This window comes from Cucurbita pepo, chromosome 9 (assembly GCF_057944985.1).
Source record: "Cucurbita pepo subsp. pepo isolate OVF chromosome 9, ASM5794498v1, whole genome shotgun sequence".
Taxonomy (NCBI): Eukaryota; Viridiplantae; Streptophyta; class Magnoliopsida; order Cucurbitales; family Cucurbitaceae; genus Cucurbita; species Cucurbita pepo.
The window spans coordinates 9,421,319-9,435,605 of NC_141806.1; the positions used below are offsets into that span (position 1 = coordinate 9,421,319).

Consider the following 14,287-nt stretch of genomic DNA (forward strand, 5'->3'; position numbering starts at 1 on the left):
ATTTTAATTCTTAGTGAGTTATGAACTCTTGTCTATGAAGGTTATCCTTTTATTTGTATGGATGAGAATGACTTTCGTAACCTAATCATTATGCCTGCAATTTTCAGTACTTGACCAAACGGGAGATGGGAACATAATTTCACGAGATGACTTTCACCCATTCTCATATATGTAAGTAGATGAGTAGTTTCCTTTAGTGTTGATTTTGAGATTTGAACAATGAGGCCCACCCCTCTTACTGGCTCGAGAGGGACTTAGTTTATGATTGAATCATTAACAAATGGTTCATTAGAGAATAAGTGATACTTAAGGGGAAAGATATAATTAAGGGGTATAAAGAACTTTTGACCCAGCTGTAATTACGGAAAAATTGTGAATGATTGACTTGTTTGTAATGATTATATCAATTGACACAACTTGTTCTACCATCCATAAAAGTGCAACTCTAAATATATAGTTAACGAATCAAAATTGATTAATTAAGACTTTAATTTAGTTAAAAGAAAATTTTGAAGGATACAAATAAAAATTTAATCTAAGAAAATAGATCTAATTTGAAGGGTTGGAATAAATATTTAATATGTTAAATAAATACAAATAGAGAAAAATATATTTGATTTAAAGTGTTTATTTAATATATTAGATATATTAAATATAAAAAGACAAAAAAAAAAAAAAAAAAAAAACTTAATCTGAACCGTTCACATTAATATTTAATACATCAACTATATTAAACATAAAAGCTAAAAGTAGGTTTATTGTATCACACTTCCATCTTGGCTAAGAATCCCCCGGTTATCCCCCGACTATAACTCCGCATCATTTTTTAGTATAAACGATGCACAAGTCACCTTTTGATCTTCGGGACAGTTCATTTATAACGACTCGAAATTTTTTATTTAATTTAAGGTCGCGACTGTATACATATCATAAATATTGAATGCGGAAATACTACCATTTAAACTTTCATGAATCATAACCTTCAACTTAAAACACAGCCATGGACTTACGTGTTTCGAAAAAAACTTTAAAAACAACACAACAAAAGGCTAAATAAAATAAATGAACGTTTAAATTAAAAACATCATATCCTAGTCTAAGTCTAAGAAAATAAATACGACTACTCTATGCATGTGCAATAGTTTCGAGTTGCGATGCCGTCGTCAGCCGTACAGGAATGCCTTGCCTTAATCTAAAATAAAGGTAGCACGTGGCTTGAGTATTTTAAGAAATACTCAGTAAATGACCCCACTATTAGGGGTGAAATGCAAAAACATGCAAATGCAATGACGGAACCTATCATTTAAATCCATTTTCCTACGGTACTGTCCTAACGGGTAATTTGGATGTGTATCATATACTCTACACATAGCCCATACGTGCGAGTATGGACTCACAAGTCAGTTCGCACACCGCTGGGCACCCTTCCTTGTTAGGCGAGCATACTCCGGGAGATCCTTAGGCCAGACACCCGTTAGAACTAGTAAACGTCACAACAACATTAGGTTAACCATAATGATCGTACCCCTGCCTGACCGTCGCAGCATTATGATAAACATAATGATCGTTTTCCTGCGTAGTCATCGCAACATTATGATAACCATAATGATCGTATTTCTGCCTCGTAACGTATTTGTCCGTACTATTGTGAAGGTAAGGGGTATCCCCCAATGCATGAACACACAATAATGCATGAAGTCCCAACATTTTTTCATTTTCATTATCATTTAATACAACCCCACTAGCGTTCCGTACATCCCATATCATTTTTCATATCACTTATCATATCTTTCATGCATATGCTGGGGTCGTATTTCATGCTAGTTCGTTGTTTTGCATGTCAATCATATCATATCATTCAAATTACATAAGTGTATCATAATCATAACATTTCATGCTTCCAGGCATAATAATTTTCATCATATACGTATCATGCCATAACATATCGCATCACAATATTCATATCATAAGCATGTCAATTTATCACATATCTTACCATAACATATTGTCTTTATATCATATCACAATATATATACATCCATCATTCACATATCGTATCATAATCATATCATATCGTAAAAACTTCGTGGTCATATCATTCCCTAACTTAACATAGCCTTAACATTCTTATACCTATCACAGTCATGTCGTTACATGAACGTACCCTGACGTTATCGTTCTATCAATCTATCATAATTCTATCTCTTTCTACCCATAACCTAACTATATTCTTTTATCAACCTCTCATATCCATAGTACTTCTAGATGTAACCTCACCTTCACGTTTCATGAACAAATCTTACTTCTATCGATTCACAAATAATTCACACATATTAGTATATATGACATGTGTAGAACCACGAGCATGTGTCAACATCAAATATAACCATATCAATAGTAAGGTCAGTTACCGGGTTAGCTTAAGTTGTTGTCACGAATATATCCTTAATGAATGTTCGATTCTGTCCCTTGAAATCCAAGTAAACCTATTTGAACCCATGACATAAGTTTGAACCCTATCAAATTACCTCTCTAATTTAGATTGGTCCATTTACTTTTATTAAAAATCTTGTTTTCTATGATTTTGTATAAAAAAATTGACAGAGTTATTTTGTGTTTGTATTTACTTTTCTTTCTATATTTAGTTTAAGTTTTTTAATACTCAAATCTTTCTTTTTTTTTTTTATTATTTGTATTTACTCTATAGCCTTTTAATTTTGTTCACATGTATTCCAAATTTATAGTGGATCTCTATTTTCAAATCTTTCGTGTTTTCTTTTGTTTGACATAATTTACTAGAATTATATAATTGATTAATATTTAGCTTCTAAGTCAAAGCTAAACCATTGTAATGACCATATCTATCTTCACGTAAATCTCTCTTTTTGCCAACGGTGACTTTATAACTCAAAGCTAAACCATTGTAATGACCATATCTATCTTCGCGTAAATCTCTCTGTTAGCCAATTTACTAGAATTGTATAAATGATTAATATTTGGCTTCTAACTCAAAGCTAAACCATTGTAATGACCATATCTATCTTCACGTAAATCTCTCTGTTTTCCAACGGTGACTTTCTAACTCAAAGCTAAACCATTTTGGGTACACTGCAAAGCCTATGATATCTTTGTTCACTCGAAATGGAGTAGACTAGTCAAACTGTGGTAGGACGAAGGTGGCTCTTCAAAAAAGACATGACCACAGGTTACATTCGGTCACCACCATATGATGCCCTTGATTATCTTTTTAAAAAAGTTCAAAAGTATTCTTATGTATATGAATGAATTTGTTAACACCATTTTAAAAATACTCAAGAATAAGATTGAAAATAAATTGTCTATTTGAATTGAATTGTATTATATTCATATTGGGAAATGTTCATAAATGAGAGAGTTCCAGACAAAATTGAAGAGAAAAGTGATTTAAGAGTATTTTTGAATTTTTTTTTCTTTTTAAAATTATGAGTATTAACTAAACGTTTAAAAGTTGAATTGTATTTTCAAACAAGATATTAACGGTTTCATCTCACTAACAATAAACTTATTTTTTATTTTTATTTATTTATTTGAAAAGTAAAAGATATATTTCAAGATTTTTTTTTTTTTTTTTTGAATAATATTGATGAAACCTTGGGAGGTTCTAAGGATATTTTGTTTAAACATTAAAATTTATAATTATTAACTATTTTTTGGATCATGGACATCATGGACAACTTGTTGTTGTGGTGTAGTGGTTATCACGTTAGTCTTACACACTAAAGGTCTCCAGTTCAATCCTGGGCAACAACATGCTTCTTTGCTTGCAATGGTGTAGTTTTCGGATGGGAAACATTTTTGTTCATCCAAGACTCATACTCTGAGAAATTTGTGTAACGCTCACTAAGAACTTTTTAAGAGTTTGACATGTTACTCCCTTTAGAATTTATTTAGAGCATGACATGTTACTCCCTTTAGAATTTATTTAGAGCATTACAAACTAGTTTAAGAACGTTCTCGAAGATCTAGTTCATTAAATTATACAAGTTGTGGGCATTAATGAGTTAAAAGACCTCACAGTCACTCTTAACTACCACGCTCACTAAGAACTTTTTAAGAGTTTGACATGTTACTCCCTTTAGAATTTATTTAGAGCATGACATGTTACTCCCTTTAGAATTTATTTAGAGCATTACAAACTAGTTTAAGAACGTTCTCGAAGATCTAGTTCATTAAATTATACAAGTTGTGGGCATTAATGAGTTAAAAGACCTCACAGTCACTCTTAACTACCACATTGAAACTTAAAGAAAATCTTTGAAACATTATCTTTCTTCAACTCCTATCCTTAAGAGAACTTTCTTGAACTCCTATCTCTTGACTTTTGTTACCTTAATTTATTCCTTATATTTAATAAATAACTGCACGAGGCTTCATGCATTCCCCATGACATAGTCTTAATACTTGCATCCAAAGCTTCATGTGTTTGGTGCGATACAATTTACATACCTATGTCCAAGGATTCACGGGTTCCTTGTGACATAGTTTAAGTACCTACACCTAGGTGTTCATACGTTTCCTACGATGTAGTCATTGTCGTAAGACCATATTGCACTACTCATCGGGAGGTCTTTAAAATATCTCGGGTTCTCGTTCAAGAGTTTTTTGTTAAGTCTTGAAGTACAACTAAAGAAAATTTCTTAACAAGTACACCTTAATCCATATGCGTCATAAATATTTTTCTACATGCATAAATCTTTATAAGTATCTTGTCACTTGGTACTCATAAAAACCTTGATTTCTTATCAAGTGTCTTGAGGGGTAGTTACATACTTTTTCTCTTAGCTCATATCCCTAAGTTGTTATAATCTCCTTAAAATCTTTCATACTTACCCTTATATTGTAAACGAGTCTCATAAATTTTCGTAGTATTTTGAGTATTTAAGATCTTGAAAACATCTTAGAATTCTTATAGGGATATTTTGGTTATTTACCACTGCAAAATCTTGGTTTAAATCCTCAACATATTTTAATGGCCATGTAACATAAGTCTCATTCAATTAAATGTCATTTAGGGGTCACTTTACTCCTAAGCCAGCTATATATAATTATAGGGGAATTTTAGTCATTTTACACCTACCCTTGGTTTAGCCTTTTATCATAATCTAATTATTATCAAATTTCATACATAACCTTATCATATCATATTGAGTCTTCTCCTAAAATTTCATGAAAAATAGAATCCATTTAGTATGATTGTGGTTTAGGCGCATTGAAATCAACATTCATGTGGACATTAATGTTGGAGAACTTAAATACTTACCTCAACCTCAATGACGGCTTTCTTCTGTCAACAAGATCAATAGTTTAATCAGTTTCCTTCATTACATTGTCCTCCTAGTCAATTTCTTTTAAGCCTAGCTAAAGGTCCAATAATGCACTTTTTTGTCCATATGTCTTCAAGGTCTCATTTAAAAATTTTTTCATTCGTTATATGAAAAGGCAACATAACCAACGTGGGCTTTTTTATATTTTATATTTTTTTAATATTGTGACTCCTCCCAAATCAATCTTAAATCATTCCTAAATTTAAGATATCTTAAAAATCTCAAACTCCAATCCATGTTTATAAATATTTATAAAACTTTGACCATGATCATAATATCTCATCCACAATGTGGCTCGATTGTAACTTTAAAAATTTTCAATTAGTGTTAGGCAGGGAGGTTTTCTACATCTCACGACTTCCTGAGCTGATAATGACCAAGCAGTAACAACATATGAAATCTGATGGTGTTAATATAACACATGCGGAAGCAATTTGGATCTTAGGAACTTTTAGAACATCAATTATAGTAAATAACTAGCATGTTCATAAGTATTAAAACTTAATGAGTTTAGATACTAACCTTTTGTAGTTCAAACTTCTTTTTCCTCACGAACCGGTTTCAAACCACCACTAGTGTCTTCTCCACTATCCTCTAGCCTTAGAACGGGATTGTGGAATCCGGTGAATGACTAAACTTGGGAGGGATTTTGTATATGTGAAGAGAGTGTTTGTGAGAGGTTTTTCTCAAGGTTTTTCACCAAGAAGAAGAAGATCTTCCATGTACCATGATCACTCTATTTAAAGAGTTATGTTTGTCACTAACATGGATTTTTCCATTAAATGAAGTCAACATTTTGACTTTCTTCATTTTTCCATTAAACTATTTAATTAATATTTAATATTAACTCAAATGTCAATCCCAATCAATTCCAACACATAATTAATTAAGATATTTAAATCTTATTTAAATATCTCAGATTCTCTCTTTTTGTTTAATTCGTAAATAAAACAAAAATGCGGTTAAATATATCGTATATATGTAGCGCATATTCCCTAATTTGAATTCGAACACTTCGAACTCACTCGTCACACTGTTCTATGTCCGATATGAGCTAGCAGAGGGACCTAATGGACCTATAGATCATTGGCTCCAACGATCCAAGATTAACCGGTTAAACTCATTAACCTTGTTAACCAACATTCGTTAACTACTAGGACAGTCCACTATAGCCTAGTAGTTGCACTCCCCTCACTATAGATATATTTCTGTCTATTTGATATAACCATGATTGGTAAGTCGATCCTTCACAGGTTGTTCGTAACTAGAGCTGGGTCAATTTACCGTTTTACCCCTAAAGTTACTTCTTGTTCCTTATGTCTCACTGATCTTCTAATGAACAATTGGTTTGTGGTCCAACCAGTAAACCGAATCCCTCTTAGGCTAATGAGAGGGTGGGGCCCCTTGTTCAAGACCTGGGTCAGTGCTTAAGGGAACTACCTCTCTTCTATCCCTAAAAGTGGGTAGGAGTGAATTCCGTCTTGCACCCCACGTCCCTAGCCATTCACCCAGTCTTACCCCTGAAATGGGAAGCCTATTGAGTCGGCGAACTAGAGCCACTCTCACCCGTGCAAATCTAACGATAATTCCAAATAAGCAGCAGTTCATGGTTAGCTCAGGATTAAAACCGAGTTACCTAGGTTATCGAATAAAAAGAAAATCAGTCTCAACAGTAAACGACATTATAAAGTGAGAGTGGTTTTTTTCATGGTCCGATCTTATGCAATACTCATTGCATAGGACGCCCCCACTCACATGTCTCCACATGTACAATTTAGTGATCACATTGTTTATATCATATACAAAAGTGGGCCGCATCCATAGTGTCCCCAGAATAAGGTACTCAGCCTTATCCTTATACTATAGATCATTTTGACTATATACTTGAACTTGATCCACTCTTATGTCTCTACATATAGTTCAAGTAATCATACTATAGCTAGAGTGTTCTTAGTTTATTGGATTTAGATTAATAATCATAAAGTTCACTTTATTCAATAACAATCTTTAGTGAATAAACAACAATAATAACTTTATTGAAAATAGAATATGTTTTTTTGTTTACAAACTATGAGTTTTAGGACATAAAACCCAACAAAATCAACAACATTTCCTTTTCTTATCTTATGCATGACATACCTGATGATGATTGGGGGGCATAAGATGTGGGACCATGGAACATGTCAAGCCTATCTCGTAGGCTAGTCTATAGAATCTATAACCTAGAACTCTAATACCAACTGTAACAACCCTAGATTTCTACTATACTAGCCAAAGAATAAGAAAAGAAAATATTACTATCCTATGCACGTGGCATGGTCTCTGATTGCAATGTCATCATCAACGGTACAGGGGTGCCTTGCTTTTACCTAAATTAGAAATAGCACATGACTCGAGTATTTTAGAACCTATCGTTTAACGATCATGGGGTGTCCTCCAGTTTAGACAACATTGGATGTGTAGTACTTCCCTACACACAACCTACACGTGCGAGCTTGATCCCAGGCAGTTCACACACCCTAGACTAGCATACGACGTATATCTTGTAGACTTGACGTGTTCCATGGTTCAATCATTGATGCTCTGTCACCATTATATACACAATGCATAAGATTAAAAGAGGAAAATGTTATGATGATATTTATTGTGATTTGCTCTATTTTTTAAATGTTATGTAGCATGAAAATTGACGAGCTTTACTTATTGCAGCATGATGCTTGATTTAATATCGCTATTATATGCTTGCAATGTTGTATGAATTTTTTATGGGTACTATGATATTGTATTGTTAGTAAATGATAGACTTAAATAGAATTATCTTGGTTTTTAGAACCATGTCACCTAGAGGATGTGGAAGAGGAAGAAGAGGAAGGGGAGGACCCCCTATTAGATGTAGAGGAAGAGGTGAGGCTAAAGAGAGCTCACCTCAAGAAGGATTAGTAACTAGGAAGGATGCAGCTGCATTGCCTCAAGTTATACCGCCACAAGCTGCACCACCTTTAGCAGCACCAGTGACTGAAATAGACCCCACTACTAGTTTGATGCGGGAGTCGTTTTAGGTCATGATGCATGCCATAATGATCACCCAACAATCCAATACTTGCAATCTACTAGAGGAGCGAACTGGCTACGAGACTTCAAGCGGTATGATTCGCACCCATTCACTAGTACTATGAGAGATCCAACAGAAGTTTAGATGTGGATTTCGTCTATGGAAATCATATTTATGTCAATGGAATGTCTGAACAACCAGAAGGTACCTCGTGCGTCATTTATGCTGCAAAAGAACGCGTAAGTATGGTGGACGGACAATAAGGATAATATTAATCCAAGAGGGGGAATCATAGCGTAAGATCAATTTAAGGAGGCTTTCCTAAAGAAGTATTATCCCAAAGCGGTGTGTCTTAAGAAACAGCAGAAATTCATCAATCTGACTCAGGGTGGACACTCAGTGGACAAATATGACAGAGAACTTATGAGATTAAAAAGGTTTACGCCATCATTGGTTGATACTGAACAAAAGATGACATATAATTTTTTTTTTTTTGGGTCCTAGCCTTGTAGGTCTACCACATGGTGGAAGCCATAAACCCAAAGATGTATGAGGAGGCACTAAGAACGGCAAAAATCCCTGAAAAAGTCTCAAGAGGAAAGACATCGAGAACCAGCGGTCACTATCGGAAGGAAGCGATCATATGAGCCTAGAGGGACAGACTATCGACCATCAACGCGAAGGCCCTAATACGCTGATAGGGGTCCTGCCCAACATTTACACAGACACCAGGGATAAAGAGAGGGGTCAGGAACATGAGAAGCTTCAATGCCACTAATGCAGAAAACAACATTGAGGTAAATGTATGCTCAGATGTGGTCGTGAACATCAAACGACCAAATACTATATTGGGAAGGGTACCAAGAGTCCAAAAGAACCACCTAGAGGTTTAGGAAGTGGAGAGCGAACTGTGCAAACTCGCTTGCAAGCAAAGGAGTGTGCAAACTCGCTTGACAGGTACGTTATCTATACTAAGTCACTACGCATTAATGATATTTGATTCTAATTCTATGCATTCGTTTATATCCATGCCTTTTGTTAGTCAAGCAGGATTCACGGTGGAACCCTTATTGCATGTTTTATATGTTAGTACCCTAGCAGGAGTAGATCTAGTTACTGAGAATAGGATAAAAGATGGACAATTAATAGTAGCTGTTCATATCATAAGCATAGACCTGAAAGTGTGAGTATGACAGATTTTGATGTCATATTAGGAATATTTTGGTTAGCCGAGAATTATGCAAGTATAGATTGCCACAAGAAGAAAGTGGTTTTTTCGCCACCAACTAGACCTAACTTTAAGTTTAAAGGAACTTGTACAGGTGTCACCCCAAAGATAGTGTCGATGATGAAAGCCCGACGCTTGGTACAACAAGGAGGATGGGATATACTAACATGCACAGTGGACATAAAAGGAAAAGAGAAAACAATGGCTACGGTATCCATAGTAAACGAATTTCCAAGTGTCTTCCTAGAGGATTTACTAGGAGTTTCTCCTTCACGAGCTGTAGACTTCGGGATAGAACTCAAACCAGGAACTGGACCTATCTCTAAAGCACTATACCACATGGCTCCAACCGAATTAAAGGAACAAAAATTACAACTACAAGACTTACTATAAAAGGGTTTCATTTGACCTAATTTATTTTGTTGGTGTGTGCCGATGTTGTTTGTGAAAAAGAAAGACGGGTCGATGCGCCTATGTATTAACTATGGGGAGTAAAACAAGAGAACAATAAAGAACAACTACCCACTCCCTAGCATCGAGGATTTATTCTACTAGCTCCGAGAGGCGACAGTATTTTCCAAGATAGACCTTCAATAAAGCTATCATCAGATTAATTTTAAGGAAGGAGATGTATCGAAAACAGTCTATGAACAAGATATGGCCACTACAAGTTTGTAGTGATGTAATTTGGTCTCACCAATACCCCAACCATGTTCATGAAATTAATAAACCATGTATTCAAGGAATGTCTAAACATGTTTGTTCTCGTGTTCATAGACAACATTCTAATATACTTGAAAATGGATCAAGAACACTAAGAACACCTCCGAAAAGTCTTAACTATCTTAAGGTAGAACAAGTTGTACGCCAAGTTTTTCAAATGTGAATTTTGGCTATAAAAAGTCTCATTCTTAGAACACGTAGTGTCTAAAGATTGGATTTAAGTGGAATCCACTGTTGGTTATAAAATGTTTTTTTATTTTACTTTACAAGTTTTTTTTGGTTTAAAAAAAAAAATAGTGGTTAGTATTTATTTTATTTCTGTTGCTTATTTCTCCATGAAAAAAGACTGGAGATATTGGAAGTAGTGGAAGGAACTAGTTTTTAGGGAGTGGAATAATAGGAGTGGAAGGAATGGTGGAGTGCTTGCTGATTTGCAGTAGAAATGGGTAAAAATTTTATTATATAAGGAAAATGGTGCAAGTTCTAAAGACACCACAAATAGAAGAAAATTAATTTGTGTGTCTTCGCTTCTTCTCCCCTTCTGTTACTTTTTTTTTTTCAATTGGTATCAGAGCTACAAGATCAAGGCCAAGATCAAGGCCTATTTTCAATCCTATCTCACCAAGAGATTGAGCGGTCAAGAAGGGAGAGAGATCAAAAAATGAGACAGGAATCCAGTGACAGGAGCCAAAACACCGGTGCGATAGAAGGTGATGCATATGAAGTGAGTGTACGAATTCAAGAAAAGGAGGGATCTGTCACACTCAAATACCCGATGTTGACAAAATGCAATTATGCAGCTTGAGCAATTAAGATGAAGGTATTTATGAGGGCACAAGGTGTTTGGGAGGCAATTGAGTCACCTGAAACAGTAGATAACCGCAAAGATAAGATGGCTTTAGCAGCTATTTATCAAAGTATTGGAGAAGATACGTTGCTACAGTTGGGTGCCAAGAAAACTACCAAGGAAGCCTAGATCATGTTGAAAAATATGAATCTAGGTGCGGAAAGAGTGAAAGAAGTTAGAATGCAGACTCTTTGACGAGAGTTTGAAGCGTTGAGGATGGGTGATTAAAAAAGTATTGATGAGTATTCAGGAAAACTCACCATTATTGTCAACAAATTGAGAGGCCTCGGCAATACTATGGATGATATCCAAGTAGTTAAGAAACTTCTACGATCCGCCTCTGCAATGTTTCTTCAAATCACTTCAACGATTGAGGAGTTCAGTGATCTCAAAACGAAATCCGTTGATGAGATTATTGGATCACTCAAGGTACATGAAGAAAGGTTGCAAGGGTTTGGAGAAAAGGATGAAACCGTTCTCCTCACTCATGCAGAATGGAAGGAACGAGAGAATGCAAAATCCTCAAAGAAAGAATGGAAGGATCAAGGTAGTTCCAAAGGAGGCAGGGGACGGGGTCATGGAAGATGGAGAGGTCGTGGGAGAAGTGACTGGCATCGAGAAGATGAAGGAGAGTCGCAAACTCAAAAGAAGAAATTTGACAAAAGTAAAATTAAACGTTACAGGTGTCAGCAAATGGGATACTTCGCATCAGAGTGTTCCACAAAAGACGAACAACTCAACTTGATAGAGATGCAAAATGATGAGGAGTCTTCATTACTGATGATAGAGGCGTGTGAAATTAAAACCACACATGACAAAGACCCTGATTTTGTGATGTTGAATGAAACTATAGTGCCGCCATCAGCCAATATTGGAGCTGAAAATTCCTGGTTCCTAGATACTAGAGCAAGCAACCACATGTCAGGAGAAAGAAGGGTGTTTCATGAGCTCGACACATCTGTTGTTGGAAAGGTACGCTTCGGTGATAACTCTGTAATAGACATTTGTGGTTGAGGAATAGTGCTCTTCAAATGCAAAACCGATGAGCACTTGATCTTATCGCAAGTCTATTACATACCTAAACTGAAAAGCAATATTATAAGTTTGGGTACCTGGATGAGAGTGGAAATAAAATTGTTATAGAGGACAATGTGATGAAGATATATGACAGGGCTAGGAGCCTGATTATTATGGTGACCCGACAATCCAACAGATTGTATGTAGCAAAGCTGAAGCTTGCGGATCAGGTGTGTTTAATGACAAATATCAGTAACAGTTGTTGGCTCTGGCACGCGAGGTATGGACACCTGAATTTTCACTCTTTAAAGAAATAAATGACAAAAGAATGGTTGAAGGGTTGCCGAAAATCACCCAGGTCAATCAATTTTGTGATGGGTGTTTAATTGGAAAGCAGCATAGGACTCCTTTTCCCTGAACAACAACATATCATGCGAAGGAGTCATTGGATCTTGTCCATGGAGATCTATGTGGATCTATTTCGCCAATGACTTATGGAGGTAACAAATATTTTATGTTACTAGTGGATGATTTTTCACGATTTATGAGGGTGTTTATGTTGAAAAATAAGAATGAAACAGTGGTGGTATTTAAAAAGTTCAAGATCATTGTGGAGGTAGAGAAAGGCAAGAAGATTAAGAGCTTTAGAACGAACCGTGGAGGAGAGTTCGTATCTACTGCTTTTAAAGACTATTGCGAGAATGAAAGCATGAAAAGACTTCTTACTGCACCATTTTCACCATAGCAAAATGGCGTAGTATAAAGGCGTAATCGAACGGTGGTAGAGATGGCCAGATGTATCTTAAAGAGCAAAGAGATGCCTGCAAAATTTTGGGGAGAAGCTATCAAAACTGCCGTGTATATTCTGAACAGATCACCAACAAAAGGAGTTGCAGATGGTACACCGTATCAAGCTTGGTTTGACAAGATACCACAGGTTCATCGCTTTAAAATCTTCGGGTGTCTTGCTCATGCCAAGAATACATATTCACACCTTCCTAAACTTGCTGATAGGAGTGCGAAGACAATTATGTTGGGATATGAAGATGGAACCAAAGCTTACAGACTATTGGATCCACAAAAGAATAGAATTATGGTGAGTAGGAATGTGGTGTTCGAAGAGGAGAAAAAGTGGTGTTGGGAAGAAATCACAAACGGTGATGATGAATAAAGAGGAACTTTCATCGTTCAAATTTCAGAAAAATAGAGTAGAACATAGGAAAGGAATATTGAACATATCGAAGTTGATCAAGATGAAAGACAAAGGAAAAATTCATCCTCAAATTTATCAACGCCAGACAATACCTCAAATGCATCATTGTCAAGCTCATCGACGCCGAAAAAATTTAGGTCTCTAGAAGATATTTATAGAGAACTGAACGAAGCAGAGGAGGAAGCAATGGACCTTTGTTTTCTTTCTATAGAGGAACCAACTTCATATAAGAAAGCTGCTAAGAATAAAAACTAGAGGAATGCCATGATGTCTCAAATTCTCTCCACTGAAAAGAACAGAACGTGGGAACTCACAGATTTTCCGAAGAATCATAAAGAAATCGGCATCAAATGGATTTTCAAATTAAAGAAAAATCCAGATGAAGAAATCATGAAACATAAGGAGAGACTCGTGGGAAAGAGATATGGACAGCAGTTTGGTGTAGATTACAGTGAAGTATTCGCACTCGTGGCCAGGTTAGAAACAGTGAGATTAATTCTTGCCTATGCAGCCTTTAAGAACTGGGAAGTACATCATATGGATGTAAAGACAGCTTTTCTGAATGGCGAGTTCGAAGAGGAGGTGTATGTTGCTCAACCAGAAGGGTTCGTTGACAAGGAAAATCCAAACATGGTGTTAAAACTACGTAAAGCTTTGTATGGATTAAAACAGGCTCCGAGGGCCTGAAATTTTAAACTTGATCAATGTTTGCAGTCACTTGGTTTTGTTAGATGTCCACAGGAATATGCTCTCTACAAGAATATTAATGGAGTTGAAGCAATGATAATCGGCACATATGTGGATGACTTAATCATAGTCGGCTCAAACAAACAAGTTATAGCTC

The 14,287-nt window shown here is 35.6% G+C and overlaps 1 protein-coding gene and 1 non-coding gene across 2 annotated transcripts; both read left to right on the forward strand.

Annotated features, from left to right (window-relative positions):
- The first annotated feature begins 3,716 nt into the window (after positions 1–3,716).
- On the forward strand, positions 3,717–3,789 carry TRNAV-UAC (transfer RNA valine (anticodon UAC)). The gene has a single exon. It is a non-coding gene; the product is annotated as a tRNA-Val (tRNA).
- A 7,721-nt stretch (positions 3,790–11,510) lies between these two features.
- LOC147791267 (uncharacterized) lies at positions 11,511–12,227 on the forward strand. Its single transcript, XM_087126609.1, has one exon. The coding sequence runs from the start codon at positions 11,511–11,513 to the stop codon at positions 12,225–12,227; it is 717 nt and encodes a 238-aa protein (XP_086982735.1).
- Positions 12,228–14,287: the final 2,060 nt, after the last annotated feature.

Excerpts from the sequence above, each read along its gene's own strand:
- LOC147791267 (XM_087126609.1), top strand. The coding sequence starts at position 11,511 with ATGGATGATATCCAAGTAGTTAAGAAACTTCTACGATCCGCCTCTGCA.